The sequence below is a fragment of the Scleropages formosus genome, chromosome 8, assembly GCF_900964775.1.
Source record: "Scleropages formosus chromosome 8, fSclFor1.1, whole genome shotgun sequence".
Taxonomy (NCBI): domain Eukaryota; kingdom Metazoa; phylum Chordata; class Actinopteri; order Osteoglossiformes; family Osteoglossidae; genus Scleropages; species Scleropages formosus.
In genome coordinates, this window is record NC_041813.1 from 20,310,855 (window position 1) to 20,329,833 (window position 18,979).

The 18,979-nt window shown below is 40.3% G+C and overlaps 1 protein-coding gene across 3 annotated transcripts in view; it reads left to right on the forward strand.

The window, feature by feature from the left end:
• The window catches only part of bckdhb (branched chain keto acid dehydrogenase E1 subunit beta), a 39,535-nt gene that overhangs the window by 1,014 nt on the left and 19,542 nt on the right, over positions 1-18,979 (forward strand). For all 3 annotated transcript variants that reach the window (XM_018756920.2, XM_018756923.2, XM_018756922.2), the window contains exons 2-8: positions 1,067-1,144; positions 2,844-2,912; positions 4,123-4,256; positions 5,578-5,733; positions 6,452-6,560; positions 13,830-13,927; positions 16,388-16,498. In XM_018756920.2, the coding sequence (XP_018612436.1) occupies positions 1,067-1,144; positions 2,844-2,912; positions 4,123-4,256; positions 5,578-5,733; positions 6,452-6,560; positions 13,830-13,927; positions 16,388-16,498 (755 nt within the window). The remainder of the gene's footprint in view (positions 1-1,066; positions 1,145-2,843; positions 2,913-4,122; positions 4,257-5,577; positions 5,734-6,451; positions 6,561-13,829; positions 13,928-16,387; positions 16,499-18,979) is intronic.

An 18,979-nucleotide genomic window follows, 5' to 3' on the forward strand; every position in this document is an offset into this window, starting at 1 on the left:
GAAAGAGGGTCTGTATGTCTCAGGTTCCCCCTGAGACATATAGACCCTCTTTCAGTATTTAAAAATGAACACAATCTGTGGTTGGAAGGTTCTGTATTTACATTTACAGTGGTGCTTGAGAGTTTGTGTACCCTTTATAATTTTCTCTTTTTGCATAAATGTGACCTAAAACATGTTGAGATTTTCAAGTCCTAAAACTAGGTAAAGAGAACCCAATTAAACAAATGAGACAAAAACATTATAAATACAATTTTCTACCACAAATATATACAAAAATAGAGAAACCTAAAGGGTTCACAAATTGTCAGGCACCACTGTATTTGTTTAGCTGATGCTTTTATATTTATGTTTTTCTCCAAAGCAACTTCCATTGAATACTATGTAGTGTTGTCAGTCCATACCTTAGTCACACAAGGTGACTTACACTGCTAGATACACTCCTTAAAATGATTCATTTGTCCATCTAACAGTGGAATACACTTTCTCTCTCATATGCAAACTATATGGGCGACTTTTAGAGTTACCAATCCGCCTGAACAGCATGTCTTTGAACTGTGGGAGGAAACCGGAGCACCTGGAAGAAACCCACACAGATATAGGGAGAGCATGCAGACTCCACACAGACGGAGTGGGGATCAAAACCATGTCCTCTCGCACCACCTAGGCACTGTGAGACAGCAGCACTACTTGGGTGTGCCACCGTGCCAACTTACAATGTTAAGATACTTAGTTATTTACCTGTTTATACAGCTGGGTAATTTTATTGGAACAATTAAGGATAAAGTACCCTGCTGAAGCATACTATATCTGAATGTGGGATTGAATGTGCAAACTTTGGGTCCAAATGCAGCTGCTGTAACAACTACCCCACAGAACTTATAGCACGATTAACTGATTGTGCTATTTTTCTTGTTATTTGGGTTGATGTAATGAAAAGCTGTGAAACTCTGAAATGACCATTTTTACACAGGTACTCACAGGTGCGTGTGCAGTATAGTAAGGCTTTCACTGTTAGAAATAAGAGTCGTACTTCTTCTTCATTCCTTTGTGTTTGGTCTGTGCCCAGGACCAACTCAGAAGATGAACCTGTTCCAGTCAGTGACCAGTGCCTTGGACAACACCCTTGCCAGTGACCCCACCGCAGGTATTGTGTTTCATTTTCTCTGCTTTGTCACACGCTCATACTCTACTGCTTTGTAGTGACTTCAGCCTAATGCCTTGTATGGGCTCAGTGGTATATTTGGACATTGCTGAAAGGATGTTTACCAGGAAGTATTCTGAAACAAAGCAGAAATGTTCACCTGTTAGGTATTTGTGACTCTTTTTTTTTTTTTTTTTTTTTTTCTCTCCCCCCCGGTAACCTGAGCACTTGAAAATGAATCTGCTCTTGTTCTCCGAGGCAGCAGGTGGTGTGCTGGTTTATATTTACTCGTTTTGCAGGTTATGCTCTTCAAAGCGACACAAACAAAAGTGCATATGACCAACAGACAGTTACGGATTCAGTATGTCTCTCCCCTGTGAGCTACTTGCTTGACTCGCCATCCTTTTTGTGGTGCACGCTATCATGACAGACATGTGATGGAAATTTATGAAGGTATTAGGAGAGAAATGGGTCCCGCAGTGAGAGAATATGCATGGTTAAGGGCACAGATTTAATCCCTTGAAACCTGAAACTTTGTGACTCCTGCCCCTTCATGATGTGGTATTCCAAAGCACCCTCACCATGCCCTTCACGTAAACACGCAAGCACCACCATCATGTAGATAGTTCCGGATTTAGCTGATTCAAATGAAAGAGCTATCTACATGATGGTGGTGCTTGCAACAGGTTCCTTGCCCTAAAAGTAATGAGGCCTTAGCCTGCCTTGTATCCATTTCAGCCTCAGGCACAGAATGCCTGGAGGTGGGTATATAAAAGCAAGGCAAGGTACCTGCTGAACCAGTATCTCATACCAAAAAGTCCTAGTAAGGTCAACAGCGAGTTCCACTGTCAAGTTTTTTTGCAAATATACAATATTTACATCTGTATGAATGGGGCTGCTGGTAGCGTAGTGGTTAGAGCTGCTATCCAAAGGATCCAAAGGTTGCTGGTTTGAATCTCACATCCAGCTGTAATACCCTTGAGTAAGGTATTTACCCTAAAATTGGTCCAGTAAAAAAAATTTACCCAGCTGTATGAATGGATAAAAAATTGTGCGTAGCTTAATATTGTAAGTCACTTTGGAGAAAAGCATCAGTTAAATGAATAAATCTAAAATAACATGTCATTAACTGTGATAACTTGAAAGGAAAGGGGTCACTATGTGCTGAGGCCAGTGCTATATTACTCTGGGGGCCTTTTGTATGTGGGTTTTTTTTTTTTTTTCCCTAAATGGTAGTAAAACTAGTTAGCGAGTTAGTTATGAGTAGGTTCATGGCAAAATTGAAGCTGTATTAAATGTTACTTGAGCATATGCTGCTTGTATTGGTCCAGGAGCAGCTGTAAGTGGGGGAAAAAGAATACTTATTAATTTAGCTGACACTTTTCTCTAAAGCAGTTTACACTGTTCTGCTACTTACAATTATTTACCCATTAATCCAGCTGGGCAATTCTGCTGGATCAGTTCAGGATAAGTACCTTGCTGAAGGGTACTACAGCTGGAGGTGGGATTCAAACCTGTGGCCTCTGGGTCCAACGGTAGCAGCTCTAATCACTACGCTACCAGCTGCCTCAGTAGGGGGTAGTAAAAGCTTTCATGCTTGTGTCCTCCACACTGACCTGACCTGGGACTTGGCGATGTTAATACACAGGTATGAAACAGGAAGTGACATTTCTGATACTTATATATGCTGTTTGGGTTTTAGTCATCTTTGGGGAGGATGTGGCCTTCGGCGGTGTGTTTCGCTGTACAGTGGGACTCCGAGACAAGTATGGTAAGCTTTTGTTTGTCTCTGTATTGATCCATCTTACAGTAAGATGTTGCACATGTCTGTCATTTCTTTGTGTGTGGTTTTGAAGCAATAAATGTCAGATTGAAATGGGACACGTGAACTGGTGACTGTAAACTGCATGTACTGTGTGTATCCGTACGTGTGATTGCCATGCGGTGGACTGGTGTCTTGTGCTTGCGGTACAGGCTCCGAATCTCTGTGACCCTGACTTGAACACAGTTAACGACAGTGAGAGGGTGAGGAAGCCATCGTGTCAAGTACTTTGAACACTACTTACGTGTTGAGTACTTAGTCTGTTGCTCTGTCTAGAAGCCCTGGTGTGAGAGTGATGGTGCCATCAGTTGGCTGTAGACCTTGCTGCAGGGGGCAGCATAGCCTTTCGTTTCAGCTCTTGTCCATATTTAACAGCACGTTACACCGGTAATTCCAGTTTATCATTGACTTTCAGAAAACTTTTATGAAAACCCATTTCATGTGGCTTACATAAGGGTAAACTAAACAATATGTCATGATGACTAATTTAATAGTTGCAGGGTTGTCAGCTTGAACTACTCTATCAATTGCTGCATCTGAAAGTTTTCAAAAGTAGTGCCAGCATTTTTGTGTTTGTTTGTTTAGTGGAAGTTTATGAAGTTTTATATAGACCTCAGTGTGTACCTCTTTGTCCACTGACCCAATTTCTCCTCTATGGACTCTGTGTCTTATGAAAATGGTAAAGATGCTCTCATTCAGCATCTTCTTGTGGCTGTACCTCCTTTTTAAAACACTGAATCTATATACAAATTGAGGTTAAATTTAGGGCTTGGCGCTATGCTGCACTGTGAAATTGAAGGGTAGCTGAGCAAAAAGTCATCTTTTTTTATTCCCCCCCCCCCCATTGAATCAGGTTAAGAGCATCATAGTTTCATGAATGTTACAGAATTAATGATGGCGATAAACCAAGTTTGTGTGGAAAAGCTTTGTCCCTTATGTGGGTATTAACTATTTTAGTGGTTCTATGAATTGTTTTAAGCAGATAAATGTATGCATAATACATTCATGATACAATGGGTTATTAATTTAAGCAAGACTGTCATATTGGCTAGCGTTGCCCATTTCTCACCATTCCACAGTCTCTCCAGGTACTTCTCACAGTCTGTTACTCTTGATGACTTGGTGCTTGTGGAGTGATGCTGCAGCTCTCTTCCTTCAGGTAAGGACCGCGTGTTCAACACCCCCCTGTGTGAGCAAGGCATTGTGGGATTTGGGATAGGACTGGCTGTCGCTGGTGCCACGGCCATTGCAGAGATCCAGTTTGCAGACTACATCTTCCCTGCTTTTGATCAGGTAGGTGGTGGTATCACAAACTGGAATTTAATTGAAACTCTTGACAGTATTTGACACTCAAGACTTATTGGTAGTTGATTTTCTCTCATTGCTGTGTCTCGTGCCATTTCGGTATAGGACGTTTTTCCTTATCTCTCTAAATAGTTCATGAATGATTTCTTGGCTCACCCTTCATTATAATCCCTCACTATCCTGGCTGTTTCTCCACTTTAAAAACACTGTGCAGATGGTCCTCACATATGTGACATACAGCTACTCGGACTTATGACAGCCGTCCCATTAACCTTATTGGTTTTGAGTCACGACGTTTAACTGTAATGTCTAAGGACGACCACTCCATCGGCTGTACAATAACATCTACTGGTCGCATTGCTGCAAAGTACCATATTTCTTGTTGTTTGGATTTCCAGCAGTGATTGCTTTTTGCTTACAAGGCTTTTTGTTTGTGATTTCGTTGAAGTTACTTTTTTATTAAAGACTAGCAAGTGTTCATTAATTTTGTACAATAACTGCAGCATTCATAAAAATGTCAAAAGTTTCACAATATACGTATTTCTTTCAAAACATTTTTTCAGATACTTTTTAACTTGTGCCTGTAATTACCTTGTATTTCATAATTACGAATGTGTGAAATTAATGAAAAATATATGAAACATATCATGCAAGGTACTATTCATGCATTTAAATCCTTTTTATATCCCTATGGTTTATATAATACAGTATAAGGGGATTTTCAACTTATGATGAAGCAGACTTCAAATACGGCTCTCCAAATTGAACCCCATCACATGTGGAGAATCTCCTGTATTTAATTATTTTAGCCTGCCTGTGCGTGTGTGTCGCAGTGCGATGAATTGCTGAGCATGCACATTTACCTGTAATTGTTTACTACCCTCTTGCCTTGACAAAAAGACACCCCCACCAGTGCAGTAAAGTAAGTCTCCTGAATGAGACCTAGATCTGCAAGTTAATAAGCTATAAGTGTGAGGTGTGAGTTGGGTCGCTGTGCCCACAGGGCTGCCTGACCTGTTTTCCGTAAGGCCAGGAGTAGCACATGCAGTACGCTTCTCTCACCCTGATGTGGCCGTCTTTGTCTATATGCTGGCTCCTCTTTGTGTTCCGCTCCAAAAGTGCCCTTGTACTGCTGCGCTTCCTCTGTCACCATGGCAACACATCCCTGAGTATAACAGCAGGAAGGCCTCGCTGCCACGGTTCTCTCAGGACACTTGATTTCTGCCATCTAATGCTTGTTGTGCTTTCAGTGTGTGTATCCTTGTCATTTATGAGTGTGTGAACATGTGGCTCTCTGCTGTGTCTCCAGATAGTGAATGAAGCGGCTAAGTACCGGTATCGGTCGGGAAACCTGTTCGACTGTGGGAACCTGACCATTCGCGCACCCTGGGGTTGTGTGGGCCACGGTGCGCTGTACCACTCGCAGAGCCCAGAGGCCTTCTTCGCCCACTGCCCGGGCATCAAGGTGCCATTTGTTCCTCGCCTGCAAGCGCCACATATACTGTACCTTGCCACTTTTTGGCTTCTGTGTTCACCTGAGAGTGGCTTATTTTCCTCAATCTCTTCCTGTACTTGTATACATCTATAAATAGCAGAAATAGCTCATATTTTGGCACGTATTGATATTTGTAAGCACACTTTAATATATTAAGGTAATAAGTACATCTAAGATAAGGATAAAAACAATGAAATGAATAAATATACAAGTAGACTTAATAGTCATTCTTTTTAACACTCTTCAGAATAAGTGAATAAAGGTAAGTGTAAACACAGCTTTCACCTGAGGAGTCCCTTCTAGAGAATTATGTGGCAAGTCAGCATTAGATGCCATGGTCTTTGCCTGTTCAGCCATCACAGAGCTCCTCTTCTTAGTGTTTAACTAATTGGTGTTCTTTGAGCAATTGACATTCAAAAGGAAATGATTGTTGGCCATTGCAGTACTTTTTCACTGCAGTCTTCAGTATCATTATGTAATGTGCACAGGGAGAGTCTTTTATTACGAATTTTCTGCGAGTAAATCTGTCTGTAAACACTTTGATTTTTCTACTCTCTAATTGTTTTTGCCATCTTAAGATTTTCCCTGGAGTAAATACATTTGTACTGGATTTACATTCCCAGCCCCCTTCCCTTCTTGGAGACCCATGCTGGATCTTGAGGTTGAAATTTGTTTCTCCACTTGCCAGATTGTGATACCAAGAAGTCCAGTGCAAGCTAAAGGTCTTCTGCTGTCCTGCATCATAGACAAGAACCCATGCATTTTTTTTGAGCCCAAGATTCTTTATCGAGCTGCAGGTGAGCAGGTTTCTGTGGGTCAATTTCTACCCATGTCTGTGCATCACTGTATCCATTGGTACACTTGGCTTTGTCTTTGTGTGACAGTGTCCTTGTTTTGTTAACTCTGTGGTCAAAGTGTGCAAGGAAAGGTTTTCAAATGTGTAATAAACCCTTCACAAATAGACCTTGTGGTAACATACCCATGGAAGAAGGAATTTTTAATTTATTTGGTTTTTTTAAAGAATATAATTGTGCTGAAGTGATTCACGTGTAGGCAGCCTCCATGTGTTTTTATAATCTTTACTGGGGTGCGGTTACCAATCTTTAATTTAAATAGAGCACAGAAGCAAAGTCAAAGTGAGAGATAGTGGTCAATATGAAATCCCAGCGCTGGTAAGGCTGTGTGTCTCGTGTTCCCAGATGAGTACCAGTTTTGTCCTGGCTCTGCTGTCATGTGCCACTTTTATTCTTCTGTCTGGGCCCTGCGGTCCAGCATTTTGAGAGAAACCATGGATTTGGAGTGTATTTTATAGATGTTCCTGTGAAATCCATCGCAAGCTGAAAACACAAGTTCAGTTACTCTTTGCTTGGCATTTTTCTTTCGCTCTGTTGGCATTTCATGCACTTTGGAAAGAAGGACAGCCAAGTGGCGTAACTCTTGAGTTAAACGTGCGGTTCTCCTCCCAGCTGTGCTGCACAGTGGCGCTAGTTATTACGGGTGTGGTGTCATCTCCGTCATTCAGTCTACCCGAGATTTAGGGAGGAAAGAAATGCGGAATAAGTAGGAGCTGCAAGGTGAACCATTTGTTTTAAAAGTGGACACTCTTTGCCTCTGAATCCTGACCCATGACTAAGCAGCTATCACAGTTGTTGCACACTGAATCAGCGCCTGACACCCACTTTATTGGCTCTACATTTATAAGACCGTTTTTTTCACATCAGTCATTTTTACAGCAGGATGTTTACTGAAGGGTTCCAGGTTGAGAACTTCACAGAAAGAGAAGTCCAAGCCCTTAACTGCTTCTCCAGATTTCTGCTCTATGCATCTTTGTTTGTGTTTATATGTGGGAACGTCGCAGTAAAACAGAGCTGAATGTTAGAAATGAGAAACAGGCCCGCACATCACAATACAGCGTAACGTCAGCCAAAGAAATAAAAGAATGAGGTTCTCAAACTGGGTAGAACATTGTGCTCTAAGTAACTGGTGTAATAAAGGTAGTCAAGGCACCAGTTGCAGTCAGGTTCCAAGCATCCAGTCCAATGCATTTCTGCCTCCTCCTCCTCTGCCGGGAGGGTACATGGTAAATAGTGAGAAATAAGGATAAAAAGTGTTGAATTCAATCTTCAGGACCATCAGTATGATGTAACTTTCAGATTAATCATGTTTTTGCAGCTCCATGAAACGGTTCATATTGGGTTTGTTTCTTGCGAAGTTAAAATAAGATCTCTGGCTTGGTTGTTTTATTTAAATATCCTTGTTCCAGGCCATTTCCCCAACGAGCTGCCTGGACTGTTATATGTTTACATTGAATGCACATGACTAAATTTAAGAGAAATGACTGAACTCAAGTCTATGGTTCAGAGGTGCTGAAGTGTTGTAGGGCTGTGTTCAAAGCTGCTTGGACTGTTTACACTGGTGTTTTTTCTTTCTTTCTTTTCCTTGTGTCACAGCCTAAGGGACATTAGTTGGGCAATGGTGATGAGAACAGTGTCCATGCGTTTTGTCTGCTGCTATTGAAATTTCCCTCACTTCAGATAGTCTGGTTCTTGTTGGAAAAGAACTCCAGAGGTACAGAAGTTTCGGAAAACATCTTTACACCAGTGCAGAGAAGGAGGGGGTGCTGGATTGAGCATCTCCTGTGTCAGCCTTGATCCCTTTTCCTAATTAAGTTCCTGATTAATGAAGCTTACCGATTCCTGCTCGCAAAACGTCATGAAAAATGCAATTTTCTGTTCTCTGAATGAAACCTGTGGCGATGGGAACAAAACCACTTAAGTCATCTTAAGCATAAATCAAACTTAACTTGCTTGAATGCTGCCTTGTATAATACGGTTTTATTACATTTTTTTAACTAATTTCTCCCATTCATGTTAAAATAATACCGATGTAGAATAATAGTAAAAAATACAGTACTATAAATACATTTTCACTAAATCTTTTCTTCTGCCCTTTCTATATAAGCAGAACACTCACTTTTTCACTTTCTTGCCATTTTAAATAACTAATTCAATTGGAATCACAAACAAAGGGTTTTGCAAGTAAAATATGATTGCTGCTAAGCACCGAAACACTGTCTGAGATCCAAAGAAATAGCATTTCAGTTGGCCACAGTGCCAAAAGGCACCATGTTATCATGTAGCAGATGGAGCACTTAACGCTAGACATTACCACCAAACATCGTGACTGTCATTTCATAAGGTTTTTGGTACAGTACCCATGAGTCCAGGTTGTTGTAAGTCGCATAGGTTATAAGTCAAGGACTACCTGTAAGCTGTTCATAGGTTCACGCTTCCTGGATAGTTAAGAACTGCCGTGTGCAAATAACACAAAATGGTCAACAAAATTTTTTACTTTTTTTGTCTCACAAACTAAAATAGGTCTGCTTTATAGTACTTTTTACATTGAATTCAGATCTGTTTTCAGAATTTTTCTATCAGGCAGGGATTAAAAGTTACAAAGCAATTCAGGTTTGAAAAAAATGCATATTACTTATTCATAAATAAGGCTGTTATTACACTTAAAATATGTACAAACTTACTTGTAAAATGTACAGGTGTATGCTTTTCGGCTATATTTGGCCTCAGGAGCATCCCTCTTCAGTGTCCAGCAATAGTCTAATATATTGGGACTTTACTTGCCTTGGTACCATTTTTCCATATCCAGTCCTTCACCATGCTTATCGCTGACAGCCCCGACGAACGACTCAGTGAACAAACGCCACTCATCTGTGTTGTATTCATGGCCAAGTGCCTCCATAACAGAACAAACATCATTACAAAACATCAGATTGTCTTCAAGGGAGAAGAAATCTTTGAAATCGTCACCGCGACTACGATATACACAAACTTTAGTTTCGCTCTGGAGAAGATTCCAGCCTTTTAACCTGGAGGATAGAAGTTCGGCTTCCTCCTTAGACAAATTTAAATTGCGGACAAGGTCATTAAGATCTCCTTGACTTAGCAAATGTGGTTCATTTGAAGAACGGTCTGCATATGAATCTAAAGCCATATTGTTGTCTATTTGGTCTGTGTTCTCATCAACAGACTCGTCAATCGGTGTCATGTTTTTTGGATGCTCCGGCACAAGTAACTCCTGACTGTGAGGTACTGGTCTTAAAGCAGAAGGTAAATTAGGATATTTAACAGTATGCATGGATTTTGATGTTATACCAATTATATTTGTCAGGCAGAAGTAGCATTCTGAAGTGTGGTCTTTCGTCTCCAAATCATAGGAATGGCAAAAGGCGTTTGCATGTCTCAACGTGTCAAGACGAGTTTCTGCAGTCCCCTAGTGACTCACCTGTCTAGGCTTGTGTTTTCAAAAATAAGCTATTCTACTTCACAAACAATGAAAATAGCTGTGGTTTGCAAACTTTTTGTTTGAAATTCCCTATATAGTACCAGTACCAATATATTTATACAGTACAAGTAAATATACTGGCACATAAAACCTATGGGTGATTCTGAAATTATGAAAACATATTTGACCTCAGTATGCAAAAATGCACATAAAACAAGCATTTTTTTCCATGGGACAAGAGAACCTGTTCAGCAGTGTACTGACATTCTCTTGGTTATGCTGATATGCAGTCTTGTATCCTAGGTTCTGATTTCATCAGGATATGTGCCAGCATGGCATCTTGGACAAAAGTTTCTCTGGCCAGGCACATTTCCTCTGTTGCTCCCACTGGGGAGTGCACTGGGCCCTGCCCTGGCACAGGCACTTGAATAGTGTCATTAAAATGATATGTATTTTTTTTTTTTTCTCCTCCCCTTGCTCCTCTGTCTTTGAGCCAGTTGTTTTTATGACTGCTTTTTTCCTTTTCCATCAGTAGCGACAATTGGTCTTGTGTGTTCTGTGGCAAATGTGAGGTCCCTTGTTGCTGTTCTCATTTCCTGCAGGAGGCTTAGGGCTGCTTAAGGAGCTGGGCGGTGCTGTTACGGCCCCTGCTGCTGTCTCCCAGCTCATATTTACCGAGATCAACTTGCTCTGGAGGCAGAAACTGACAAAACACTAATTGCTTAATGCCAGTTACGGTGTTTGAACTGGTAGCTAAAAGTGTGATTCTCATGCCAAGTATCAGGCATTTCAGCAGCTTCATCTGACATAGTACTCAAGTGTTTTTTTTGCTGGTAACTCTGAAATATTCTTATGCTGACTACCCTCAACACCTATATCTGAAAGGTTACTGACCAGTCAATTATATAAAATTTACTGAATTAATTACCAACACTTAATTTTTCGAAGATTTTTTTGAAGTGCCTAAAATGAAAGATAACAAAAATTTGGGTTCTGATTACACAATTGGAATGGCTCTGGTGGTACTGCTTAATTTTGTAGATGTTTGCTAAATTATAGCACCCCCTGTAATATGGCATTCAGGTAAGAGTGCTGCTTGACACTTGTGTATTGAATACGTACACAGCACAAGGTTTTTAACATCTTACCCTGTGTATTATTGTATAAGTGCATATGGATCAGTTGTTGTCCACAACTATTCTACTTCAAGTGCTGTTGCAACAATCCTTTATGCTGTAGCAGTCATGCCATCATATATAACACTTTGTTTTCCTGAGATGGCCCATGACCCTTAGGAGACCCTCACCACCCTCCTTTGGGTCATGTCCATGGCTTTAGGAACAAACCTAATGTATCATTAGTGGTTCATGCCATTGTTTACAGGAGTAATTCACTGTGGTAGCAGTGCCTTTAGAGATCCAGTAGCAGGTTGTTTCGATGGATGTTGCACTGTTGTACACTGAACTGACTGCTGCTGCGTCTCAGATATGTGCCAAGGGCTGTTCTCTAATGGCCTGGGGTACTAGTGCCGGGAAATGCTTTTTCATCTTATTGAGTCTATTTGTTCTGGTGCCGCAACAGGATTCCCTTTGAAAGCCGGCTGGGTCCCAAGCCGTGACCATTTATAGGATTCTGTCTGGGCTCTATTCTGACTTGGACACTGGCTCATTCATTTGCAAATGCCACATTTATTTTGCCAGAAAATACAGATATTATCCATGCACCTTAATCAGACCAAATTACATGTTTGTATGACTTACCCTAAACAGTACCTTTTTGTTCACACCAAATTAAGTCTTTTTCAGATGTCCAGTCCCCCAGCCAGAATATATAGACGCGTCTGCAGACAGTACAGCATCTTTCCACAACTTAAGAATAGATACATATTTTAATTGGATTTTTGTTGTACTACTTCTGTTTTTGTAATGTGTACTGTATTTGTAGAGATTATGCACACAAAGAAAAGTACGGTATTACCGCTTTGTTTTAGTTGGCATCAGTGCAAGTGTTGTGCGTGTGTGTGGAATGAAAGGAGCCAAACACACCCGCAGCATCTCTTCCCCACTGGTGCCAATAACCAGTAAATTATATCCTCACAATCGTGTGTTCCTGTTGGCAAGGAATCTTCCTATTTTTATTTCCAGCTCCGAATTGCAGGTCTTTGCCTGAGTATTTTATTCTTTCTGGCAAAGTTGTGATGCCATGTACACAGATATGTAACCAAAGTTCTTGGTTCTGGAAGAGACTGGTCTTCAGAGCTCAGACCAATAAACCAACCAACCAACCAGCCTGTACAGCTACTCCTTTGGAGAGTGATTCTTATTGTCACACATTATGATCCCAATCTTCATGCTTGATTTATGTATAAACTCTTAGTGCTTGTATTGGCTGATCTAATCTTAACGTTAGATGATACACATTTTCTGTGGATGGCGTATGGTTGAACTGTTCAGTGTGTTGCAACAGATCTCCACTGAATCTGTCTACACAGTGTGTGCAGTGCTGTGCAAATGTTTTTCCCCTCCTTTCCAATGTTCCCCTTTTTTTTTTGTAGCTTTTTGACATTAAATTTGGTCAGCTCTTTATGAATTCCAGTACTATGTGAAAACAGCCTGAGAGAGATCCAGTTTTGTTTTTGTATTTTCCTTATTGTGGAAGATAGTGAAATATGAAGTCATAGGTGTGAAAAGTAATTGTCCATTCAGTCAGTAAGTGGTTGTGTCACCTTTAGCTGCACTTCCTGTAGCTGTTGACCAGGGCCTCACATCACTGTGGACAAATTCTGGCCCACTCCTCCAAGCAGCATTACTTTTAGTTTAGTACATTTTCAGGTTTTTGAGAATGAACAGTTGTGCCCCAGCATCTCTATTGGTTTCAGGTTAGGCCTTTGACCAGTCCATTTGCTAACTTTACAGTTTTTTTTTTTTTTTCCTGCCATTCTGATTTTAACTTGAAATGATAGTTCAACTGACTAATGTCAAAAAGCTGCAAAAACACAGGAAATTGTAAAAGGAGAAAATAATTCTTCGCATTACTGTGGCTGAAATTAAATGTGCAGTTTTATGTTTCTGAGCACTGCTGTAGTGATGGCCTTTGGCTTGGAGCCACGGGCTCTCGTAGTGAGCACCGATGAGCCAAACTGGCTTGTAGTTGGTTGGCGGGTGGGCAGGCTTTTATGAGTCAGTTCTCATTCTTTATACGCACAAACCATCTATGATTGATGTGCTCTTCAACAGGGATTGCAAATGTTATGGTCAGGTTTCTGGGCTCCTGACACCATGCATAAGCCTTCCTTTTGGGGAGGACTGGCATCATGACCAAAGTGTCCTCACCAGAGCTTTAAAGGACTCTAAAACTGCTTTTCAAACCTGCTGAAAAATTAATGTGCTGAAATTCCAAGAGTTAGTGCTCATGATCATTTTCTGTATGTATTTTATGTACTTTTTTGAGGTGGTGTTTTCTCAGGCCACTGTTTACTGGTGTGTTGTGTTATTTTGGGGAGAGCTCTCACACACATACTGTCTGAAACTTGGCCCAAGTGGTGTCACGGTGAACCGGAGCCTAACCCGGCAACACAGGGCGTAAGGCTGGAGGGGGAGGGAACACGCCCAGGACGGGACGCCAGTCCGTCGCAGGGCACCCCAAGTGGGAACCGAACCCCACACCCACTAGAGAGCAGGTCCTGGCCAAACCCACTGCACCCCCACTCCCCTGGGGAAAGCTCCTTTTCCATATTTTAGATCTTTGTGCTGTGTGTTTGCCCATAGTGGAGCAAGTCCCCATGGAGTCCTACCAGATCCCACTGTCCCAGGCTGAGGTCCTGCAGGAAGGAAGCGACATCACACTGCTGGCTTGGGGAACGCAGGTAAGTAAGAAGAGTTTCAAGAAAGGCTGGAAGAATTAATTTTTTTTCAATCATTCAGCCAAAAGTACCTTGGCAGCCCTCTGTCCTGAGCATACTGAGGAGTACTGTATCCTCTGAGCACCAGGAAGCTTAATAAGTTGTCGTCCCATCCCTAACAACCTGACTCGGCTGAGCAGCTGCCTTATTCTTGGCATCAGGACAAAGGAGGCAAATGATGGCTTCTGTGGAGAGCCTTGGGGACTGCTGAAGGCACTCCGATGAGCCCAAATTATGGGTCAGTCTCTTGTACTTGGATGACCAAACAAGATGAGGAAATTTATGGTAGTGAGAAACCTTAAAATTAAGGTGGTAGCAGTCATGATGATGATTTAGCAAAAATTCTCTTATCTTGGGTCCTTCAGTCTTTCAAAATGATGAATCATTTTCCTTTAACTTTCTGAATATTGTCAACAGGATCCTGTTGCATTAATGAGAACCCATGGTGTTTAGGGATTTCAGAGAAAACATTCACAATTTGAAGGTATGAAAAACAAAAGATCAGCTTATTTAATGTTAAATCTTTAATCTCAATTTGTTGATGAGGTGTCATGGAAGAATCAGACTTCATTCAATCCTTGTCTAACTATTGCAGGTACAGGAACAAATATAATGGTAATGAGACATGTCTGGACACCATAATTTAACTTTTTTTTTTTTTTTTTTTTTTTTTTTTTTTATTGTTTAGTCGATTGAGAGTTTGGACAACATTTGTGTATTATTTACATTTTAATAATACTCTATTTTGAGTTCTTTTAATAAATTTATTAAATATGTGTTTGACTCTAGGTGTTTTAAATCTGGATCCATTATGAGAATGAGATCATTTAAAAAAAAAAATGTGATTAAATATATTCTTAAAGAAATTAATTTAGATATAAAGCATCATACTACAGTATAAACATTTTTTTTTTTTTTTAAACATGTTGAGTTGTTTTAGGCTGAGTGATTGAAATCACCACAGATGACATTTGTCATTGGTTCATGAGACTGACCCAAACACTCATCCCTCCACTTCTCCCTTTTCCTTGCCTTCCTTTGTTTACCTGCTCTCATGTTACTAAAGTGGAAACTGATTTGTCAGGAAAATTTAGGTCCTTTTACTTATTTCTAAATTTTTTTTTTTTAAATCTGAATTTGTCTGCTATGTCAGTTTTGAAGTCTGGTTTTGGTGTCTCACCTTGGCGTAGATGTTTCCATTCAGCATGCAGGCCCATGTGCTATCTCCCTAACAGAGCGACACAGCCTGGTTCACTTTAGTTCCATTCCAGTCCACTAAAAATTCCATCCTTCTCAATTTAATTTGTAAAAATCACTTTTGGAAATCCTTTTTAAGACCTGGATGTAGCATTACTCACACTTCTCAGGTTACTCCAGTTCATTGTTGAGTCACGTAAAATACATTCTGTCACTCTTAAAATAGTCTGAAGGATTACATGCACAATTTTTTTTTTCTCTCTCCTTTCTGTACTAAAATAAAAACAACTGAAGGCCTCTGGCATGACACTAGGCCTTTAGGAAATGGTAGCGTAGTGATTAGAGTTGCTGCCTTTGGACCCAAAGGTTTGAGGTTTGAATCTCATCTGCAGCTGTTAAACCCTTGAGTACGGTTCTTAACTTAAATTGCTCAGCTGTATAAATTGGTAAATAATTGTAAGTAGCTTAACATTGTAAGTCGCTTTGGAGAAAAGGGTCAGCTAAATGAGTAGATGTAAATGACATTAAGCTGTACAATATATGCACATCAGATTTTGTTTGAATTTTAAAAAAGGGAGAACTGCACACAATAAAATGAATAAACTGCAAAGCTTTCAAAAGAATATAGGTACTGAAGGGCAGGCAATGACCCACTTTCATCTTTTCCCCTACTTTCACCACCTTGGCATTTACTTGCCTCTGACTGTACTTTGTCAGTGAATGAAAAATGAATAATGTCTCTGACAACATTTATTCTGAGACTAATCTTTGTGTGTCTGACCTCAAGAAAGATAAATGGCAAAACAGGAAGTATTGTACTTCATTTTATGGTCTTCATTTTATTTCTCTCTCTCACACACATACCGAGCTTTTGGAACAGATACTGATGCAGGAAACAGCTGTTTGAAGTCCTCGAGGAGTATAGCTGTATCCTAATTTAGTGCAGTTGTTGGTTAGATAAAAATCAGTGCTGTCTGCCAGCATCTACCTTGAAAAACTTTTCTCTAGCAGTTCACTATGTCTTATGGCACAATGGATGAAAGTCTGTGGAAATATTAAAAAAAAAAAAAAAAAAATCCCTATATATTGAAATAAAAGAAAAGAGCTGCTTGGGATTCCTGACTTATGGCATTATAAAGCATCAGCCTGGCATAAAAAAAATATTGGAATGCTGTTTATACTAAATGACATTTGTCAGTTGTGATAATCTGTGACCCATTGCTACAGGTTCACGTGATGAGAGAGGTGGCTGCCATGGCACAGGAGAAACTAGGTGTGTCCTGTGAGGTCATTGACTTGAGGACTATCCAGCCCTGGGATATTGAGACTGTCTGCAAGGTGAGGAATTTGGTGAACCCAATTCTACACACAGGCTGTGACATGCCTGTTAAGTGCTTTGTTGCGATGACATTCTTGCTCTGGCACCATGGTCACATTTTTGCTTTTGTTCTTGCACACTTATGTTGCCGTCAGCATAATGTAGACACACTGTTAAATGTGTCACATCTGTTGTCATACTCAATTATGGGTTGTAGTCAGGGCTTAACATTAACACCCACCCACCTGCCAAATGCAGGTAGAAAATGGCGATGGTGGGTAACTCCATCACCCCTGCTAACCACTTTGGTAGGAGATGTTTTGGTGGTGTGAAAAAAATAGTTCACAAAACTCTGACGATCAAATCAATGTCATCCTAAATAATGCTGCAACTCCCATGAGCACTTGCCGCACAATGTGCATGTGCGTACTGTTGGATGCTTCGGCACCAGACTCTAGCAAGAGAAGGAGGGAAGAAAAGTTGAAAATGTGGCAGCATATTAAGGGCGTGAAAAGACCAGGTGAACAAACAGCACAGCAAAAAACAGAAGATGGTAGATCAAGATCATGAGGTGAAGAAAATTAGAATTTTCAATGAAAATAGGAGACTGGATCGCAAGCGGCTGTAGTATCCCGACAGAAACATTATGTATTGCGTGGCCTGTTGCACTCACGCTAATGACAAGGTACAGAAAATGTATTTTGTTGTGGGAACTATCAGTTTCAAACTGGAGACAATAATGGCTCACAAAGTCCAATGGCCACATACTTAGCCAAACTTGCAAGAGGGCAAAGATTGGTTTGTTGTCAGGACAGCATTTCTGTGAAAGCACTTGTCACGGCACTTGTTTTGGCTAGCGACTTTGAAAAATCAGTAGCCACAGTGGCTGGTGAGCCAAAAACTTGTCAGGCCCTGGTTGTAGTAAGGATTCTTTTGCAGAGATTCTTAGAAGGCGTTCCTTTGCATTTATGAGGACCGAATTTGTATTTTCTGCACCTCCCAACAACTGATTTGTGCGAGAACAGAGTTACCATGTCGTCTTTTTAGTTAGGCTCGTGCTGTGTTCTCAGCCTCTATTAGCTTTTTTTTTTTTTTTAATTTAAAATTTAAACTTTCTACTTTCACCTGTTATCTTAGTGATTATGGCCCCGTTTGGACTGTTCACTGGACTGTGATACTCTGTTTGCGTTGTTTTCATTGATTTCTATTGACTTTACTGTTCTTCTTTTCCATTAAATGTTGAGTTAATACATAAAATTGAGTATCATGCATATGTAAAGTTTTTTTATGAACGTTTAAGTGCACAACAAAACTTGCTTGTTGTAAGTTAACCGTTGAAGTAATATTACCCATTTCACACCTTAACATAAATGGATGTAAATTTTGATTAACATGAATGTATAAAACCATTTAAACATGGTAATTATGTGCTGCACTTATAACAGTTCTTGTTATAAAGGGTTTTTGAAAAGTGAATACCTTCATCAGATACGGAGGACTGTATAGTGAACTGAAACATTTAAGAAACTCATCTTGAGTCTTACCAAGCCCTCCACTCATGCCCTCGAATCCAGACTTAAATGATGCACCCTGTACATCTTGTCTGCACATGACTGAAAGCAACGGAATGCATGATAAAAGCATCTGCAGATCTGGAGACGGCTTACATGCATCTGACATTCCTTTTTTCCTAGCGTACAGATCCGGATGCATTTTTGAGAATGCACTCTTTGACTCTGTTGCTCATTTGACATTTTAAAATGGTTTTGACATGACACAACGCAGCTCTGGGAATGCACATGTGCCAAGCAAACCATAACTAGCACTTAGATGCACAAATCACACTGCGGACATAAGACTAGTCCTAACAGCAAGTCCACTGGGTATTGACAACGCGTCTTTTTAAATTTTCTTGTAGCAACTATCTGAAATGAGGTGAAATTAAACATTGTTCAATTTCTAAAATTTTAAGCTATGATTACGTTGTCCGGTGTGCTTTCAGCTTTCAATGTGTTTATTGCTCTGGCCTTCTCTCAGATTTAGGCGTCCTTCCTTGTCTACTTCCTTGTGTGCTTGTGGACCACAGTATTGTGCATTAGCAATGTATACCACCTGATCAATTTTCATAGAGCTTGATACTGTTGATTGTCACTCCCCTGGTCTTGAAAATATTCCTTTTTGTTATTGTGCTTCCTGCAAGCCTTTGACATTTGTGGCATTCTCTGGTAACAGAATTCTGCACTCATTACTGTGTCAAGTTTTGCTTGTTATTGAAGGACTTATTACTGGATAAATGACTTAGTGCATGCTGTGTTCAACTTCGTTGGGGTTTACCTATAAATATTAAATTTAAAGCAGCAAACATTTTGTATCCAGTTGTGGACGGTGGAACATAATTGTGTACCGATCGCCTGCAAAGCACCCACTGTTTGAAGCACAGTTACCAGGTTTTTATTTCTGGAAGGTTGAGTGAGGGTCACCAATGAATTCAGTACCATTGT